This window comes from Brachycentrus maculatus, unplaced genomic scaffold (genome assembly GCF_059751285.1).
Source record: "Brachycentrus maculatus isolate JH-2025_06_01 unplaced genomic scaffold, ASM5975128v1 h1tg000395l, whole genome shotgun sequence".
Classification (NCBI taxonomy): Eukaryota; Metazoa; Arthropoda; class Insecta; order Trichoptera; family Brachycentridae; genus Brachycentrus; species Brachycentrus maculatus.
In genome coordinates, this window is record NW_028281144.1 from 392,823 (window position 1) to 415,251 (window position 22,429).

Consider the following 22,429-nt stretch of genomic DNA (forward strand, 5'->3'; position numbering starts at 1 on the left):
GAAAACATGAATTTATAACTTGTAGATTTGTAATTTCAGATCTTTGATTACAAATGCAAATTTTCACTGTAAGTATAGTGTAGATATGTAACTTTAAATTACATCTGGACTATTATTTCCAATGACCTGCCATTTTCAAACCGGATGACATATAATTTTCGATCCTTAAACTAACTAACTAACTAACCATCACGCCGCTTCCCCGCAGGGGTAGGCAGAGAGAATAGAACGCCACACCACTCTGTCTTTGCAAACATTCTTCGCCTCTTCCACTTTCTCCATTCTCATTACGACTCCTAACCTGACCACTTTCAAGTATTTGGCATACCATTTTCGATCCGCATTGTCAAAAAGATAAAGTTACTTTAAAAATGTATTTTTTATATACCGAGTAGTAAGTAATAAGCCATCCTATAGTTTTCTACACCACAAAGTTAAAAAGTTAACATTCGTGTGAAGTCAACGCTCAGATGTTGGTATGAGAGACCCCTGGTAATGCAACAAAATATTATCTTCTGAGTAAATAAGCGACTGTGAATTCAAAGATTGCCTTTAAACCTGTTATTTTTATACGTGCAATCCCTGTAGAGTGTAGGTGCGAGTATAATTTAAGCATCCAGGTATAAAACATTTTACGGAATAAGATCTTCTATGTTAAGAGATACTGCTATTTTACAACAGCGTAAAATGGCATTAAATTATACATTATGCAGGTCTGTTAAATTCTATATAAATATAAAAAAAAATGTTAAGTTATTTTTGTACTGCAATTTATAATATAATATATTTTAGAGAATTTATAGTAAAAAAAATCTATATACCAACGCCAACATTCAAGCTGAAATCCCATTCGAACTATGGTACTGGAACTTATCATTGTCTAGATCTTCCATCTCGATGTTATGTCGCCTAAGGTCTGGGCACTTCTCACTGCTTGTGCATCTCTATAACAGAGGGACCTACAACCTTAAGACGAGGAGAAATGACCCCAACAGTCTGCAAAGACGATAAGTTGGGATGGAGACAGAAAAAAATCTATAAAGAGACTTTATTTACGATTAAGAATAATTTTTCGAATATTTTTACTAGCCTCTGGATTCTGATTCCGGCCAAACTGATTTCGACACAACACAAAAAGCACGAATTCGTTAAGGGTATACTCTCAAATATGCGAATCTGTACGCGACTGGAAACGCGAGAAACCACACGTGTTTCGAGCATACACGCGAAAAAAACTTATTTATCACTTTTTCTAACCCCTTACTACTACCTCTTCTTCTTCAATTGTTATTTCTTATTTATTTTTATTACGTATTTATTATTTACTTATTTATTTATTACTTACTTATAATTACTTATTTTTTTAAACTTATTTATTGCTTACCTGTTTTTAACTCCTTACTAACTATAAAAATAACTTTATTATTTCAATGGAGTTATTATTAATCCTAAAACAATAACTCTTTTCTTTTCAAAACCATATATGTATTTATACCAAAGATTTTTTTTTTCAATACAAAAACAATGTTTTAAGCAAAAAATTCATTCACGTTAAATGTTATCTGTGTTAAAAGAAAATTAAGTGACGGGCTATCGATTATCTCACATTAACGGACTGGATCGTATGAACCTTTTTTGTTGTTGTCCTATTTAGTTGTGTCAGCAGAAACAGTTCAAAGATGAGTAACTTCGTATAATGTGTTGAATAATCTTTTAGTGTTGGGAAGATCTAATGCGATTTTATCTATGATAATATTATTTTACAAACAAATATCTTTGTAAACGCGTGTAATTATTCTCATAATATTACACATATTATATACCTACATAGCTGGTAAAGTGCTTTTAATCTATATGAGAGCGTGTGATTCGGGTAAACGAGATCCTCTGTTCGATCAACATTTCTGACAATCAAAAGAGGGTCTCATTTTAATATATTAAGCTTTTAGTCTTAAAATACTACTTGTATTTTTCATGTTCTCACATATTCAACAACGAATTAGTTTATTTTTTTTTATTCATATAGATACTGATCGAAACAGAGCATACTACCATGACAATGTGATTTTATTCGTAATGAACGATAATTTCCGGGATTATAATATATTATAATTTACGATAAAGAAATGAAGATTGATTACTTTATTTACAGGCATATAATTCGTTGTTTAATCAATTTTACACTACATTTGTGTAAAACACATATTTTTATAAAATAACAGTTGTTTCGCGAAATTTAAAACAGTAATACAACTATATTTTCATACAAAATAACACATCACATTAGACATGAAATTATAATTCACATGTATTACATACAATAGAAAATATGTTATATTTTGATTTATCGGTTTGAAGAACGTACGAATGTAATTACTGTTTAGATGTAAGGATTTATGAATAAATTATAAGACCTCATACGAGTGTTTTTGCTGAATCATTCCGCTCTACATTGCATTGCATTTTATATCATGATTTTTGATGACTGCAAATTTTAACATATGCAATTATTTAATTGACTTGTAATAAAAATGCCAGACTGTATTTATGGAAATTTTCTAACTGCAGAATAAAGCGATCAAACCCATAATATGGAACATAATACGAGTATATAATCTAGATTCAGCTGAGAAAATTAGCGTGGAGTTAAGTGAATAGTTTTGTTTTTATAATACATATTTGACAAATTTTAATATAATACGTTCCTTATAGGGCCATCCTTTTACAGCTCCACAGCTCTCTGATATTTTGACATAGGGCTAGCGGGTAACAGGGGAAGGGAGAAATGAACGCAGTTTGGAATTTTTACCACTATCTAAAACGCAATAAAAGATTAAATATACATGTATGATTTTTTCTCATAACAGAAAAAAATCTTACATTCCATTAATCAAACAAATCGCCTTAAAAATATAAAGTTATGTACACTTATCGTAAAAGTAAAGAAAATATTATAAGTTCAAGGAAAATCTAATAAAACTATATTTACTTTTTCCATGATAATGTTATAATTTTTAATAATTCTTAGGGTCTAGCGAATCTCATTTAATTTCGGGGTTCGCGCAAAAGCGCCATCAGCCCACCAGTGTATCATATGTTTATTTGTAAAAATATTCTTATTCAATCGATCTGAGTGTTGAGATGTATTTTTGATACATTCTTCAATTCTTAGTTTTCTACATTCGGCGAGCCTCTTAAAGACAATTCAAAAATATTTTCTGTACAAAATAAGATATTCAATTATATTTATTATAATTTGAATACCGATTACATTTACTGTAAATGTAACAAACTCTCTGAAAGTTGAAGACGAATCTCAATGTTTAACCCTCTTGCCACTAAACTCGTATATGCGAATTAGATGTTTTTTTTAGATTAAGTAGACTGTGTGTGATAATAGGAATTCAGTTGTGGTACAACGGGAATTGAATAATGTTCTTACTTATTACTTACTGAAAATCCAAGATACTGCCTTGAACCTAGAGCTAGATTTCATTATTTCACTTCTGACTTTATTATTTATTCTGATTTTATTATGGCACTATTGAATATTTTTAAGAGCCCTTGAGGTAGTAATTAACGAAAATAGCGCTATATAAATTATTCAATATTATTATCATTACTTTATTTTAAAAATATTTCTTAAATTAACTATTATTGTTATATCACATCTTTTGATTCTTTAGGATTTAAAGTAAACTAGTGTATTGATATATATATATATATATATATATATATATATATATATATATATATATATATATATATATATATATATATATATATATATATAAATATATATATATATATATATATATATATATATATATATATATATATATATATATATATATATATATATATATATATATATTTATATATATATATATATATATATATATATATATATATATATATATATATATATATATATATATATATATATATATATATATATATATATATATATATATATATATATATATATATATATATATATATATATATATATATATATATATATATATATATATATATATATATATATATATATATATATATAATTCCGTTCCACCAAGAAATTACAGTACAAAACTTAAATCTAATAGAATATTGACTTAAATTTATTCTTCAAAACAAATAAACAAAATACTTTTTTATTAAAAAAGGCAATTACAACCTATGGGTATCGACAAAACGTAAAAAGATTATCGCGATTTTTACCCATTTCCCTTCGTTGAATCTAAATTGTGCATACTTATGTACATTTGTTTGAATTTCCATTTCAAAATACATATTTTGTGGTCGTTGTAGGGAAAATATTCATTGGCTGCTTTTAAAATCGTATGCATGGAAACGACAAACCGCAGGCGCAGGTCTACCAACATATCGTTTAAAAGCATCATAGAACTCATAACTAAAACAATAATATTTTTCTGTGATATTTTTTTTGGCAGTGAAATGGTTGAATAAAATTATGCGCTTTCCAAAACGTTAATCTCTATGTACATAGGTAGGTACCTCTCGAGTTTATTCACACATTTTTCTTATTGTTGAGACAGCCGTCGTGCGGTGAGGTCGTAATAACCGTTTTACATCAGTTATCTTTTGTTTTTTTATCATATAAAATACGACAATAAAAAAAAAAAACAATTTAACTTTATTTTTTTGTATTTGCAGATGTCATCGAAAATCACATTTGATTACAGTTGTTAGAAATCGCGATTGTCGGATGTATTGTTTGGTCCATTCGGAATTTGGTCCATTGTGATGGTAATTCGTCTCGGGGTCAGCAGATGAGCTTAAACAATCGTCATCCCGCGAGGTCGCGTTATTCCGCCATACTGATACCAAAGTGTACTCGTATTTCGGCCACTGTGCGTGGCATGCGAGAGAGACACGGTTCGACGCTCGGGTGAACATATTCCCGGCGGAGATCACCGCGGTAGTTGGTGTTTTGATGGCTTTGATGTCAGTCGCAGCCGGCTGAACGAACCTAACAAACATCGTGAGGTGCATTGACAGATAGTGACACTGAGTGACGTAAGAAGAAGAATTGCATAAATGCAGTGATAAGACAAATTAATAAATTAGACTTTTTTTAAAACTGTTTAAAAATAAATGCTTGTTCGGATTCGATTTTTTTTCTAAATTGTTGAAGGCCTTTTCAGGCGCATCAAAATGATTTGTCGCGGTTCAGTATTGAATTTTGTGGTTGTTGCGGTTGGATTTCTTCTAGTGACATCAACGCACGGGTGGCAGGAACACTCAGATGGTGAGAATTTTATTGTTATCTTTTTTTTTGTACACATGTTACCGGTTTCTGTTGTTGTTGATAAAAATTACTTTTTTACTGAAAAATAACATTCTTTTGACCCTTTACAAATTTGAAAGACCTTTAACCAATTATATTTTTAGATAAAACGTTTGAAAGTTTTTATTTATTGTGGAAAACGTAATTTCACTCTATTTTTTATTTTTTTTTACACAGCATTTAATTTTATTTGGATCATTGTATTAATCGACTTATCATTTTTTTATACTGTGGAAATATTTCCTTTTTTTGTGAATTAGAAAACAAAATTATGTAGTCGACGGTATGATGACAACATTTCAATATAATTCGTGAAATAATCTTGAGAGATAAACGTTTTTTTAAACGAACAATGTCCAGAATAGGATCGACGCATCGTTATGTTGATGATCGTCAATTACGCGATGACAAGATGTTCAATCTTACCAGACCGTGTAACATATACGAAGATACTTATTATTATAATGAACAAGATGGGGATCGAACCCGGGTCGATTGCATTGAGATGAAACATATTAATACCAGCAAAACGTATATCATAATATTTGTTTGTCTTTTTATTTTGTTTTTGTTTGAGTTTTTTCATTCATTCAAACCCTTATCCGCACCCCAATGGTGCATAGGGCACTACACCATAAAAACGCAGTGTTATCTTGATCGTTAACACATGAAGGAAAGGTGATCAGCCCTCCGCTTCAGGTCCACCAGAGTCCAGTACCAGTCCAGAGTAATATGGAATAAATATTCGGGTGAAAAAATCACATTTATTTATTTGACCCTCCTGGGAATCGAACCCGGGACCTCCAGAACGGTAGCCGAGCGTGCTGACCATTACACTACGGAGACGGACAAAATGTTTATTTTATGAGTACTTCTACATATATAAGTGGAAAACAATATCCAGTTTTTCATAACAAAAGTTCAGTGGTGTTTTTAATAGTTAGATAACATTTTTTTTTTTGGTCTGCAAAAAAAACGTTTCATTCATATACAAAATAACAAACAATTCACATACGACTATCGTAATCTTTAAATCAATTCCCAAAAGCCTTTTCGTTTGAGCTTTTTTCAAGAAAATACGCTTATCTGAAATTACTTTAAAAGCTCTGTTGAGCTGAATAACTTATCAGTATTTATTTACGTTCTCTTGACACTTTATAGTTGTCAGTAAATACACAAACTAGTACTACTAAATAATTCAATTTATTTAAGTTAACACAGGACAGATTCAGGATAACGAGGATAAATAACATATTTGATTAACTTTAATACCGTTTGATAGGTAAGGTTGTTCAATGTTTTATGTGCTTGGTATCCGGTTTCAGAGTTACGAGTTCAATACCCGTCCGTGTAGTCTTTTTATTTATTTCGTACAAGAACGTCGTTTGCGGAATTCTTGTTTCATTTTAAAAAATTGCACACTGGTTTTTTGCGACGTTCAACCCTTAACCCATTAACATGATTTATTTCAATTTTATTTTCTATTAGTTTTGTTTGATAATCAGACTTGACAATTTGTTTTTTTTTTTATGAATTGGTTCAGCAGACACATTATAGTAGTATCTATCTATTTTTAATTTAAGATTTACTTGGTGAAATTGTAGTATTTACGATACAAAGTAAAACTTTAATAAAAAAATGATAATTTCTCACAAAATATATACTGGATGTAGGTATTTTTTTAATCACTTACTCTGATATATAACAGAGTTAACAAATAGTTTTAAATATATTGAATTCATAGTGTGATAGTAGAAAAATAATTTTAAAAAAACAACGTGAGTACTATTAGTATCAATACTAAAAAAATACATGGGAAACAATAATAAATATTTCAATTCAACATTATGAAGAAATTTCGTTAGAAATACACAATTATAAGTATTTAATGTGTTCTTTAAGATTTTTCTATTAAATTATGTTTCTTTTCTCCTTGCTACACCTAATGGTGCAAAGAGCACTGCATCGTATCGAGGCAGTTTAATTATAGTCAGTCTTATACTTCAGGAACCAGTCCACGTGGATATTAAATAAATATTGGGGTGAAAAATTACTGATATTTTGAAACACATCTGGGAATTGAACTCGAGTTTCCAGAACGGTAGCCAGACTTGATAATTACTACGCAACGAAGGCGGACAAAAGATGATGGATAATTTCATTTTAAATTTATTTAAATAATCGTGTTGTTAAAATGTGTAACATATACATATAACACCATTATTTATCACATGGTTTTGTTTTGTTTAAAATAGAACGAGCGTGTCAGCCTTCTGCCAGTAATGGTGATCGAGAAACATTTAAACCAGTTGAGATAGGTTCGTGGAGCTACCATAAAATTAATAATCTGGTTTGATAAAATTGGCATACATATTTGTGTATGTAGTTAATAGAACCAGAATCGTGCAAACTGGGTCCGTAACGGGTAATATTACCATACATCTTCAGTAGGATAGATAATGGACGGTGGTATTAACTAACCCTTATTAATTACAATTCATTTTAATATGGTATTTTATGTGTCAATATTTGCACTTATAATAATATAACACTTTACATCAGCTGAACAAGATAAATAAAATCTTTTATGATGTCATTTGAGGGTACTTGCTAACATACAATTCAGTAAGCGACCGGCTGCATGAGGGGCCACACGTGTCTCCTGGCTATTTTTTTTTAAAGAATAAGTATTGAGTTTTTTTTAACTCTTCTTCAAACACTGTTTCGCACCCGATGGTGCATAGGGCACTGCATCATATAAACGCAGTGTTGTTTTGGTCGTTAACACATAAAATAAAGGTGATCGACCCTCCGCTTCAGGTACCAGTCATGGGGAATATTGAAAAAATATTAGAGTGATCACTTATATTTATTTGACCCCCCTGGGAATCGATTTCGGGACCTCTAGTAAGGTTACACTACGAAGGCGGACATAAATTTAAACTACTTTTTTTTTAATTTTCTTTTCAAAATCATGGATTTATTTCGAAGAAAAACTTAATTTTTAATTAAATTAATTAATTAATTATATCTTTTTTACATTAAATGTTATCTGGGATCGAAGAAAATTAAGTTATGAGCTGTCGTCCCGCCTTAAGAGGATTTATAATATTGTCATTTGCATCTCTTCATCTAATAGTACCGTGCCTACTGTAACAATGATTATACAATTGAGTAATATAAAAAAATATCCTGATTCGTTTTACTGGTTCAGTTACCTATAGGGTGTTTACATTTTAAGTTTGATGTATACACCAACATGGTTTATATTATAAGTTTTTATGATGGATTTAGGTGTAAATTATGGATTTTTCTGTTTTTTTCAATCATAAATATTTTGGAGTTCAATAATTTTGATAAATTGTAAATTGTAATAATTTTAACATCTTATCAATTAGTGCGTGAATTTTCTGTCATCTCATTACCTCTTTAAAATATACTGTAAATTTGTTTAATTTAGTAGCATTACTCATTGTATTATTGTTCAAACATTTTCAGTCATGTTTAATTTCTAGTGGATTCACGATGGCTCTTCCCACGTTTTTAAAAGGCTGACTAATAAATTATGTATGTAAGTGTTTTGTGTTAGGTAACTGAATTCGTAATTCTTAATTCATCGGGGAGGTACCATTTTCTTTTAAAATTCAAATCCAAATAAACAGTTACGGAATAAAAGGTCATTGCATCCTTCGATAACGGTAATACTGCGAAGGTTGTGATGTAAAGGTGTTTGTGACATATTTTGTAGCAGAATCCAAATAAACGAAGCGCACTTGCGGTGGTAATAAGTTCGCCTACTTCATAACAGCTGGGAGATAATCTGAAGATAGTGTTTCAGCACCATGTTTAGCTCGGTATTGCTATGACGAATCGATGTTACGGTAAACAGTTATATCACAAAAGGATCCAACCCGTTAAATTATTTATTACATATAATTGGAATCTGATTTAACGCCTATTAAATACCTACTATTTTTATTTTGATGATTTGAATGACTCATCATTATCCAATTACCGTTTGAATCATTACTTTTTCAATACTCGAAAAAACTTATTTCTTTAAAAAATAAAATAATACACGTGGTCATTAGGCTAAAAAGCTCTTAACAAAAAAACAATTCTAACAAGTTATTTTTACGCTATGATTATACACTATTGGGTTTCTTGTCAACTTACTTAACTGAACCTATTACAAAAGTTTTTACGGTAAACACCGTTAAGCTGGTATCCATACGGAACTTTTTAGGTACAAAAGGTAGGCCTGTGAAATACAATAAGTGATTATAATGAAATACTCATGACTACATGCGTAGTTATCTTTTTTAATGCTTTAAACCCATATATAATACAAAAATAAATATTTATTTTTATAATAAAAAAAGTTACTTTTGTTTCAATAAATATGTTTGTATGTTAAATAACTACCATATGCATATCCCTGTAACTAGAGTGATAATCTAATGTAATGTTGCACGTGTGTAATGCTATCACTTAACCAGCCTATGACAGGGAACCTGAACCTTAACCCCTGGAAATACTCAGACTTCCATATTCTTCTTCATCTAAATAACTCGTGCAGAAAACCCAGATTTGTGAGTATTTGGACACAATCAAAATGTTGTAAATAAATGTATACACTTCATCAATCCAATCCAGTTAGAAAATAATTAACGACTAAAATTGTTTGTATAATTTTAAATTAGATTGATCCACCTATACTAAATCAATAGGGAAAGAAAAGAAAACATTACATTGAGATATTTTTACATATCGCTCACTCCTTTCAAGAACGTCATAAATCAAAAAACTTGATTTTTCAGGAGAACGTTTTTAAAGTTTAAAAATATAATACAATGTATTAAAAATAAATATCAAGCCACTTATTGAACTTTTTACTGTGCAACTGATCTTTTTAGGTAAAACCTGAAGGTTTTTTCGTCATTTGAAAAATATTCAGTATATTTAAAAAAATAATTAAACAATACCTTTTCTTCAAAATGCAAAACAACACTTTCTGCCCTGTAGCGGGTAAATATTAAGTTAAAAATATGCCGCTTTTGCTGGGATATAGTACATTTTCTGGGTATTCCGAAAACATGCACTACTGAAAATGTTTTTAAAATTGAATTATGGTTGTTTAACCCATTACCGCGGTTGACACACTCGTATATGACGCGGGACAAATGTGTTTGCTACGCGACTGCTTCAGATAAATGTGTGATTATAGTAGAAGGTTTATACTTATTTTTTTAAAGAAGTATTGAGTTTGTGGGTAAAATTCGGCTCAAACATTGTTATATTTTTGTATTACGTACTTACTGTAACGGTGGTTTAATCTGGTTAAACGGAAAGAAAAAAAAAAGACCATGAGAAAAAGCGTGTATTCGAATGCATCGTAGCAAAATTTCAAAGCAATCGTTGAATACGTTTAGGAGATTTAAGTTTTTGAACAAATTAACATTTACATTTTTATATTTTTTACATATATTAAAAGCATTGTTAAAATTGTGGTGTGGTAATCTAACACTCTGCTTATCACTAATCGTTCACTTTGTGTAATACCGCTTTTAAGCGGTATTACACAAAATGAACGATGAAGAGATTGTTGTAGAGATTTTTATTTATATTTTTATTTATATACATACTCGTAGATAAATATACGAGGGTATTTAAACGCATCGTTGTGTCAAAATTAAAAAATAAAGTTGGCGAATAACTTAGATTTATAATTTCGAATAAACGAACATAATTATATTATTTATACATATTAATGCATATATTTAAGAAAAGTAAAAAAAAAAAAACAAAATTTATTTACCTATGTTATCAAGCGATCATCGGTTGAAAGATCTCTAGATTCTTAAAAAAATATATTTATTTAAACTTTATACACAGAAAAGAAATAGGTACATTGGCGGGCTTATTGCTAAAAAGCAATATCTTTCAAGTAACCAAAAACAGACTAGTGATATTGACCAAAACGTTTGATACCATATGTAGCTGTGTTTTAAAATAAAAATGTGTAATATAAAAAAATATATGGATTTGCATAGGAATACAATATGTACCTTTATATATTTTTATGTACCTATGTATAAATATTTGTTTTATCATGATATTGAAGTAGTTTTACTAAATATCTCAATTAAAGATATTCATTTTATGAATCTTAGAATAGATCTAGATATTGTGTTTGTTCCACAGATTTTCCCACGTATTTAATGCCAATTATCATCATCACTCACGAACGGTCAATTCAGAGTACTATAAATATCCGATAATTTGTCCGCACGCTACGTAACTTTCTTCCATTCCTACACACTATCACCATATATCCGTGCGTTCTTTGAATTTCGAATAAAATCATAATTCCAATATAATTTGTTACTGCATGGAAACTAATTCCAATACTGTTTAAATAATTGAATACTGTAATAATTGAATACTGTTTTTGGGCGATTCCATTCGTAGTTGTTATTTGTACATAGTTGCTACGCAATGCACAATAAAAATAACATTTGGGAGTTTTTAAATCATATTTTTAAATCATATTTTTAAATCATATTTTTAAATCATATTTTTTAAATCATATTTTTAAAATCATATTTTCATATGGTGTACGAAGTGTGTGGAAGTTTTTGGTAAGGGAATGTAATTAACTATGAGTATTTTAATGTTTTTTGGTATTTTAATGTTTTAGAATTTAATAAGAGTCCGCCTCCGTAGTGTAATGGTCAGCGTGTTTAGCTACCGTGCTGGAGGTCCCGGGTTCGATTCCCAGGGGGTTTGAAAATAAATATTAGTGATTTTATACTGTAACATTTATTTATTATAACCCTGGACTGGTTCCTGAAGCGCAAGAGTGATCACCTTGCCTTCATGTAAGTAATGATCAAGATAACACTGCGTCAATTCGATGCAGTGCCCTATGTACCATTGGGTGCGGATAAGGGTTATAAGTAAGAATTTAATAAACCCTGATGATGACAAGGTTCTTGTCGAAACCGGTTGGTTAAAGTGTAGTAATAATAAAATTTTAAAAAGTGGTTAAAACAAAGTTTTTTCATTTTATTAAGTTTATAAAATGTGCCACAAAGTATCTGCGAAAAACATTCAAGAAACGTTCCAGAAGAAAAATTCCATTTATTAAATATGAAAAATAAATATACTACTGTACTTATGCACGTGCAAAATATATAAGTATTTAAAAAATTAATTATTTTTTAATATGGTTACAATATTGTTGGGTAATATATCCAAAATGAAACACGGTTCTTGGATTGAATTATACTTTTATTGACATAAATATGATAATATGTGACGCGTTTCGTCTTATTAAGACATTATCAAACACTCCGTATATGTGTTTGATAATGTCTTAATAAGACGTAACGCGTCTTATATTATCAAATATATGTAAAGAAAAATATAATTCAATCCAACAACCGTGTTTAATTTGGAATATATTACCCAACAATTCAATATGGGATTCTACCAACTGTCTGCAATTACAATAAATGGTTACAATAGTTTTTTTTTTATAATTTAATTCATTTTCTAGACATTTCTACTTTTACAATCTTAACATTAATAACGCAGTTATCATATTTTCAGGCGTCTTCTAGTATGTAAAATAGTTCGGGAATCTTGTATATATTTAAGAATTGGTAAATAAAAAAAACTCACTCAAATCTACCATAGATACTGCCGCGAACTCACACATGAAGCGACGCGTGAATTATATGATAGATCGCAAGCCCTGTAAATACTTACACTTCCAAATTCTTCTTTATCTATGTTGAGATGACAAATTTTTATGATTTTTAACCATTTTTTTGAAAGCTAGACTTAAAAATGGAAATGGTTCTTTTCCATCGCGTGACTACCTATGTACACATATCAACGGCCCCTACATAAAGTACTCTATCTGCAAATCTGTTACTTTACAGGAGAGAGCTTAGAAATTTTTTTCAACGTATTTTTTTTTTATTAATTAACGGTTTTATCTGAAATTCTTAACTAGTATTATACATAAAAAATCGATAAAATAATGTATTAATTCGTTTTTTAACCTTATGCTTTGTCAAAATTAAGTAGTAAGTGTTTTAGGAGTTCAGTTGATTTCGAAAATTTGATGTAGATGGTGTCTTATACGCCTGAAAACTAGGTGTAATTTATTTTGTATATTTTTTTGTTTGTGTATATTTGTAGATAACGGTCAGTTGATAATATACACCAAATATTTCAAAATTGACAAAAATGTAGTTAGAGCACTTTACGTATGGTACGTCGATATTCTCGTATAAATGATATGAGACAAGTGAGATGTATGAACATTTTGATATTAGAATACGAGATGAAGCCGTCTGAAGTTCACGTACAACATGTGATATTCCGGAACTGCAGAAGTGCAGATTCCTTCAGTATCGGATTGCACAGTAGTCGGTGTTATTACCATTTGTCATCGCCGTCTAAACTTTCTCACTGACATATACGAGTATAAAGTTTAATAACTCTCATTTTGGACTAACTAAAGCCAACTTCTCCGTTAGTTCTAATTTTATTATACATAACTTCAGAAATGGTTTGTTCACAGTAGTCGTGGAGCCATTGTAGATTGAAGATACGAGTAACAGCGGGGTATTACTTACTTTATCTAGTTTAAGTTAACGCTAAGTCACTCTCAGTATATAAATCAAACAAGGCTGTGTAAGCATTTCTACACACGTACATTCACAAATAAGTATATATCCACATATTACAATTATAACATATATATCGTAGCCGTACAGGAGAAAATGACCAACTAACAAAACGTAAAATGTTCAGGAGGGTCATTTAAGTCACTTTTTCGTGGCAAGAAAATAAACATCAATTTAGTTAGTCATTTTTAACAAGTCAATATAATATACTTCCTTTTAAGTTTAAAATCCTTTGGAACTTTTTTCAGAGCAATTTTAAACTAGTAAGATATCAAATAGTCAATGATCACGTTTTTGTAAAAAAAATGCACTTGGTCACTTTCTCCTGTGTGACTACAATATTACAATTATAACAAATTGACAACATTTTGAGTGTGTCCAAATACTTCAAAAAATAATCACAAAATCTGGATTATCTCCACTTACGGGAGTTATTTAATTATTATTTTTTGAAATCTCATCAAAGATGAAGAAGAATATGGAAGTCTGGGCATTTACGGGGCTGACTTTTTTTGTAAATGTTATAAGTGCTTAAGTGATCACTTAAACCAGCTTATGACAGTCGTCAGCCCTGTAAATGCCCAGACTTCCATATTCTTCTTCATCTTTGATGAGATGTCAAAAAAAAAGAGTATGATAACAAATTGACTTTATTATTAAATTCATTAGGTGTTACCACTCTAACAGGCGCCGTGGCGTAGTTGAGTAGACGCTGGCGTCGCGGGTTCGATTCCCGTCAATTTCAAAATAAATTCAAGATTTATGTTTCTGACGTATTTTTCACATTTATCTTCCCTATCCTCACTATCCTACCTTAGTTCACTTAGTTGGCTAGACGCTCGACTGCGAAATTGCCGCGGCGGGTTTGATTCCCGCCAGTTGCAAAATGAATTCAAGAAAGATTTATTTTCAATTGGTCTGGGTGTTTATGATATATTTTTCACATTTTGCCTTCTCTATCCTTGCTATCCTACCTGCAGACAAGCCTCTAAAAGTAAAGAGTTTGCAGGTTTTTTTAAAATAACCTTTACCACTCTCTAGTTCATAGAAAATTTAAAAAATATAATAATTCAAAATAAAAAAAGTATTTTTTGATAATAAATAATTTTTACATCTTTGTTTTTATTAAATTTAATATTTACGGGTGTAAAATTAAATATAAGTAGGTCATAAATGAGTAAATTTATTCAACCTTTTCATACCATGTCAATACTACAAAATAAGATATTATTTATGAATTACAGTAAAATCTCGATATAACGAACATATTAGTGGGAGGAGGTGTCCATTAAACCATTCTAAGTCCATTACATAAAAATAGGATTAAATTAAATAAAAAAACTTTAAAAAAAATATGAACAGTGTATTTAGATATATTATTAAATGATAAAATTAAGAAAGGTGTGTTGAGATGGTTTGGACGTGTTGAACGTATGAGTGAGGAAAGAACGATTAAACAAATTTATGAGGCGGATGTAGTTGGAAAAAGAAGCAGAGGAAGACCGAGGAACACTTGGCACACTCAGGTACGTCAAATACTTGAAAGCGGCCGGATCAGGAGTCGTAATAGTCGTCGGGTATGTATGAGGAGATGCATGAATGTAGAAGAGGCGAAAAATGTTTGCAAAAACAGAGTGGTGTGGCGTTCGATTCTCTCTGCCTATCCCTGCGGGGAAGCAGCGTGATGGTAAGTTAGTTAGTTTATTAAATGACACAAAACATAAACAATATTCTATTTATTGTCTTCGGACACTCGTCGTGAAGTGACGTTACTATTTAATATCGACACACTTGCTTTAAAAAAAGTATCAAGTTTTGTTTGCACTTTTGACGTTTGCTCTTTTTTATAATGAACTCTCTAAAATTACGAATATACGTATGGCATAGTTGAACTTTGTTATCTGACAAATAATCAATAATTTGACAGGATTTTTGTCCGTTACATCCGAAGTTCATTGAATAGAGGTCCGTTACATCTAGGTTTTACTGTAATATGAATTTGGTGCTAGCACATTATTTGATTTACGAGTGAGATGTTAAAAGTCTCGCCTACGTGTAAATATATGTATAAATTCGCATGTGATGAAAAGTAGGTCTTATGCAAAAATTTGGATCCAATTTTGAATAACTGTCCGCACTCCAAAATAAAAAATATGAGTCTTCATGCGACTCAAAATAAATTACGTCTTGTTCTGTTATGTGTTAAAATATAAAGCATTAAGGCCATTACGGTATTTAATACCCAGTTACAGCTATGTTATATGTGCCCATCAATATAATTCATCGTTCATTTGTTTTGAATTATAATCAAGATGAAAACAAAAATCTTTAAGAGTATAGTGTATATTTTAATTGAAAAAAATATTTACCTAATTGCATGAAAATGATTTCGTTGAAATATTTAATAAGTTTAATATTTTTTTACAAATACTTGTCATTTATTGTAACTGCAGACAGTTGGTAAAATTCCATATTGAATTGTTGGGTAATCTATCCAAAATTAAACACGATTATTGGATTGAATTCTACTTTACTACTTAAGTAGAATTCAATCCCATAACCGTGTTTTTAGATATATTACCCAACAATTCAAATACATGTCAACTTATTGTCTAAACACGATTTTAACCCACTTCTCTTTCTTGAATTAATCTATAATTTCAAATACATTTTAACGTATTTTTGGTTAAAATTTCTTACGGGCTATCGTAAAAAAAAATAAAAAGTACCTGATACATTTTAACGTAGGTATAGTAATTGCAGTATTTAGAACTGCAGGCTTGCCAACGTGAACTTAGTTTCATCGATAAACTAATATGTGTATAATAATAGTATGTTATATTATTTACGTCCGCCTCCGTATTGTAATGGTCAGCACGCTCGGCTACCGTTCTGGAGGTCCCGGGTTCGATTCCCAGGGGGAAATCAAATAAATATAAGTCATTTTTTTCACTCAAATATTTATTCAAAATTATTCTGAACTGGTACCTGAAGCAGAGGGCTGACCACCTTTCCTTCATGTGTAAACGATCAAGATAACACTGCGTTTATATGATGCAGTGCCCTTTGCACCATAGGGGTGTGGATAAGAGTTTGAATAAGATATTATTTACAATTAATGTTATTTAATAACAAATACAAATTTGATTTTTCAAGTAAATTTTTCACAGCAATATGGTCGTCAATATAACAGATTTTATAATGTTTTGTAATGAAATTAATATAAGCATATTTTTTTTTTTACCAAAACCTTATAGGTAGGCACGAATGAGGTACAACGGTAATACAGCTTTGCGTTGTTGCTCTAAAATTGCGTGAGATTTTACAAATACCAACGTACGTAGGTAAATGTAATGTCGCGTGCTAAACTGACTCTCCTCTTAAAGCGCTGCTTTACTAATTTGATGAAGTATGTGCATGTATAACGGTGTGGCATTATTTTTAAATTAGTTTTTCAATTTATTTTTTGATCCATGATTTTAACAGCTGTTTGAAAACCCTTGTTGACCCTATGTTCAATTGGAAAAGCTTCAATAAAACATTGTTTATCTCCATTTTTGTATTTTAACGTACGCACAAGAATACCTTAGATTTAGTGTTATCGTAAATTAAAATATATACTTAAATTCTTGATATTTCAAATTCCCTGCCACGTTTACATTGTCACAGCAGCTATCGAGTCTAAAATTAGGTACTTGATCAGTGCTCCTAGTCTTAAGAACATTTTTAATATATGAGTATATAGAATGACCACTGTACCAATGATCATTTTCAATTAAATATGTACTTACCTTAAAAAAGTGAGAAACATTTATAAAATGGCAATATGTGGGGGGCGGGGGGTGTCAAATACAATGTATTTAATTAAATGAACTAAATTAAACGTGATTGGAAAAAGAAGCAGAGGAAGACCGAGGAAAACTTGGCACAGTCAGGTATGTCAAATACTTGAAAGCGGCCGGGTCAGGAGTCGTAATAATCGTCGGGTATGTTTGAGGAGATGCATGAATGTAGAAGAGGCGAAGAATTTTTGCAAAGACAGAGTGGTGTGGCGTTCGATTCTCTTTGCCTATCCCTTCGGGGAAGCGGCGTAATGGTTAGTCAGTTAGTTAGTTAGTAAACGTAATTGTCTTTTTCCTAAATGGTTGTGGATTTTGATGGAAATTTGTCATGTTCCAAATGATTTAAAAAATCATCATAAATAATAATAATACCCTTATCCGCACCCCAATGGTGCATAGGGCACTGCATCATATAAACGCAGTGTTATCTTGATCGTTTACACATGAAGGAAAGGTGATCAGCCCTCCGCTTCAGATACCAGTCCAGGGTAGTATTGAATAAATATGGCAGTGAAAAAATCACTTATATTTATTTTACCCCCCTTGGGAATCGAACCCGGGACCTCCAGAACGGTAGTCAAGCGTGCTGACCATTACGATACGGAGGCGGACAAAAATCATACTAGTATATTTTTAGCCTCAAGTCACTGTCCACTAGTAATTTTAAATAATTACTTAAAAATTCGAGAAATATCTCCTAGTTTGATTACCATAATGCTGGGTTCCTTGTCTGAGCTGCAAACAAAAGGTTTCAAATTGTAGTTCATTTGACACAGCAGGTTCACATTTTGCGTTACAAAGGAACGCACGATTCCCCCACAACGCGATAACAAATTGTTTTATTGTGGAACAAACATAGTTAGGAAGTTCCATTGAATAGAGAGCCGCCATTGCATCAAATATTCCGCAGAACAATACCTAACAGGGATGGCAAACGTGATTTGACCAACTTGCCAAATGCAGACAAAATGTAACAAAAGAATGTACGATTTTTCATGTAAATTTAAATTATACTCTAACAATCAAGTGCGACATAATGCCATTCGGATTGGCGATATCCCACAATCAAAAATAATCATGGAAACATAAATATATTGGCACCTAAATACCTATCTAAAACTAACTAACTAACTAACCATCACGCCGCTTCCCCGCAGGGGTAGGCAGAGAGAATAGAGCGCCACACCACTCTGTCCTTGCAAACATTCTTCGCCTCTTCCACGTTCATGCATCTCCTCATACATACCCGCCGATTGTTACGACTCCTAACCTGACCACTTTCAAGTATTTGGCATACCTGATCGTGCCATGTTTTTCTCGGTCTTCCTCTGCTTCTTTTCCCACTAACATTCGCCTCATAAATTTGTTTTACCGTTCTTTCGTCACTCATTCGTTCCACATGTCCAAACCATCTCAACACACCTTTCTTAATTTTATCGATAATGCTTATCTCAGCTTTGCATTTCTTCCTTATTCTATCTACATTTATTAAATATCAGTTTTTTTTTATAATATTGAAAAATAAATTAAAATCGTACTAAAATATAATTCTTACTAATTTAAGTCAATCTATTAGGACAATCGGAATATTTTGTAGCATTAGCAATTTCATGTGTTTCAACTACATGAAATTAATATTATTGACGTTTTGATTGGATTTTTGTATGTACTTATATAATGTCAAGTGTCATAGACAACAACACTCTCCTCTATTTTTGATTAATAACTTTTCATATAAAATTAATTATATATATTAAATACGCTAATTATTAAAAAAATAATTGCATTCGATTTCTTCTATTTCGTTAAAAGCTACAAATGTGGTTAAAAGTTGCTTAGTAAAAAAAAAATGACAAAAAAGGTAATAAAGTATATTTTACGAATATTTTAAAGTATTCTAACTTATCTCACATCCTCCATTGCTTCATTGATGTCTTATAAATAAATTAAATGACATATCAATCAATTTTATCAATTAACTGTATCTAGCATATTGAACATCCATACGTTGCACAACCTATACTAATCACACTTTTTATAAGCTACAATAACGACAAATACAGTATGAAGTTATAAGGTGAATAAACTCTGATATTGTTTATTCTTATCATTAAATAGATTACTTGTCTAAATAATAACTAATGAAAATTAGTTAAAATTTTGGTTCCTAAAAAAATGCAGGATATTTGAAAAAAATGCATGTAAAAATAGACCATCATCGATTTGTATACTGAGGCTTCGACTTTACGAAGAAGCTAAACAATATTATATTTTTTAATCAAATTAAACGCGACTGGCAATATAACTGTTACGTAAGTTTATTAAGTATTTTTGTCGTTAAAAAATGAAGTTATCCATGGTTAATTTTTCAAACAAACGTTTCAAACTGCGCACGTACAAATCTGTAGGTAGTCCTATTTCAAAGTATCATAGTAGTACCTATATTTAAACTATAACATAGGTAAGTATTCTATTTCCTACATTGCCGAGTTTTGCGCATAATATTGTCGCTCTATCGCATCCTGTAGAATCACCGTAGCGTAACGTTATTGACGCCAAATGTGATTACAGAGCTTTGTAGTTTATAGCAAAATTACTCATCCTAATGCCCGGTACCTACACTGGAACGGACATTAACTATATTTCAAACAAACTTGAGCTGCTTTTCCATGTGACCAATGCTATTTAACATATTTTACAAACGGATATATTTTTCGCGTCCCTACACTTTGTTTTCGATTGAATTGTATGTAAGAACTGGGTAATGTATTTACTTATCAGGGAAGCTTTAAAAACTTGCGGTATTTTATACTTATTAACTATCACTTTTTCAAATAGCATATAGAAAAAAAACTAGCATTGTTTATTCGTACGTGTTGTATTTTACATTAATATACAAAGACATCGTACGACGTTTTAAGATAATAACATAAATCGAAAAAAGTGTTACAGTAGATTAAAAATAAAGTTGAAATTGATTAATTATAATATAAAATTTATATTAAAATGTATAAATTCTGTAACAAAATAACTGCCGAATCGATTAATAATATATTTTTCAAAATATCTTTAAATAAATTAACAAAACAATTATTATATAATGATAAGGAACACTTGTTTTTATTTAATTACTTATAAATAGGTATATTCCTTTTATTTATTATTATTATTTTTTTCAAATAAAAAGATAAATATTTGTGATTTTATTATTTACAAAAATACTTCAATTTCATACTATTTCTGGGAGCCTAAGCGGCTTATTATTAAAAATAGGTATCAAATTGTGGTAAAGTGGGTTCGAACCCGTAAACTCTGACTGAGTGACTCTGAAAGAGTCCGCGGCACTAACCACGGACCACAACCCGACACGTTTCGATTTCGTCCTCGTAATTTTATATCTAACCTAAATGTGATGAATGAAAATAATCGTATGAAGTCGAATAAAACCGACAAATTAAAAAAAAAATATTCGCTAAATATTGTGTAGGAAAAGATTTAAATTGCAAAAATTTCGATTAAGCACCTAACGAGAAGCATTATCATAACTTACGAATATATCAGGAACTCAAGTTCTTTAAAAAAATTCTGTTATTCTGTTTTTTATGACATTTATTTAATTCAGATACTAAAGTCATATTATTTGGTTTGATCATTATCGGATATAACAATGTGACCCTGAATTTACTTTTTATGGGTGTATTGTAATAGATAATCTATTTAGGTATAATATACATAAATTATAATAAGGCTAGAAATGTCGGTATGTGCAGTTTTATGTGTTAGTGGATTCATGTTTTAAATCGTAAATTATGAATGTATTTTTTATACGTATATTGTCCGTTAAACGAACTGAATACGACCTTCCTAGGTCAGGGAAAAGGCGACGGAAAATCATAATATATAAAAGTAATTAGTTTATAATATGAATAAATATACACTTATTATTTGAGATACTACATCCCGAGATCGTTGATAAATAAAAATAAATAAAACGTTGATCGTTACAAAATTTGTATAATTGTTTTTACGTATATTGATTAGAATCAGACTAAACTAGATGTAAATATATTAACATAATACAAAATATTTTTACTCTACATATTATTGTATAATGTAATCCAACACTCAATAAGTTTGTGAGATAACTTGTAAAACTTTGGGGTCGTTAATTCGCATTTTTCTAACTAACTAACTAACCATCACGCCGCTTCCCCGCAGGGGTAGGCAGAGAGAATCGAACGCCACATCACTCTGTCTTTGCAAACATTCTTTGCCTCTTCTACATTCATGCATCTCCTCATACATACCCGACGATTATTACGACTCCTGACCCGGCCGCTTTCAAGTATTTGACATACCTGATTGTGCCAAGTTTTCCTCGGTCGTCCTCCGCTTCTTTTTCCAACTACATTCGCTCCATAAATTTGTTTAACCGTTCTTTCTTCACTCATACGCTCCACATGTCGAAACCATCTCAACACACCTTTCTTAATTTTATCGATAATGCTTATCTCAGCCTTACATTCTTTCCTTATTTCATCATTCGCATTTTTCTTTCTTTTAATATTCAT

The 22,429-nt window shown here is 30.5% G+C and overlaps 1 protein-coding gene across 1 annotated transcript in view; it reads left to right on the forward strand.

The window, feature by feature from the left end:
* The first annotated feature begins 5,042 nt into the window (after positions 1-5,042).
* LOC148302978 (uncharacterized) overlaps positions 5,043-22,429 on the forward strand; it is a 36,602-nt gene continuing 19,215 nt past the window's right edge. The window contains exon 1 of the mRNA XM_088270766.1: positions 5,043-5,275. Coding sequence (XP_088126892.1) covers positions 5,182-5,275 — 94 coding nt within the window. The 5' untranslated portion in view covers positions 5,043-5,181. The remainder of the gene's footprint in view (positions 5,276-22,429) is intronic.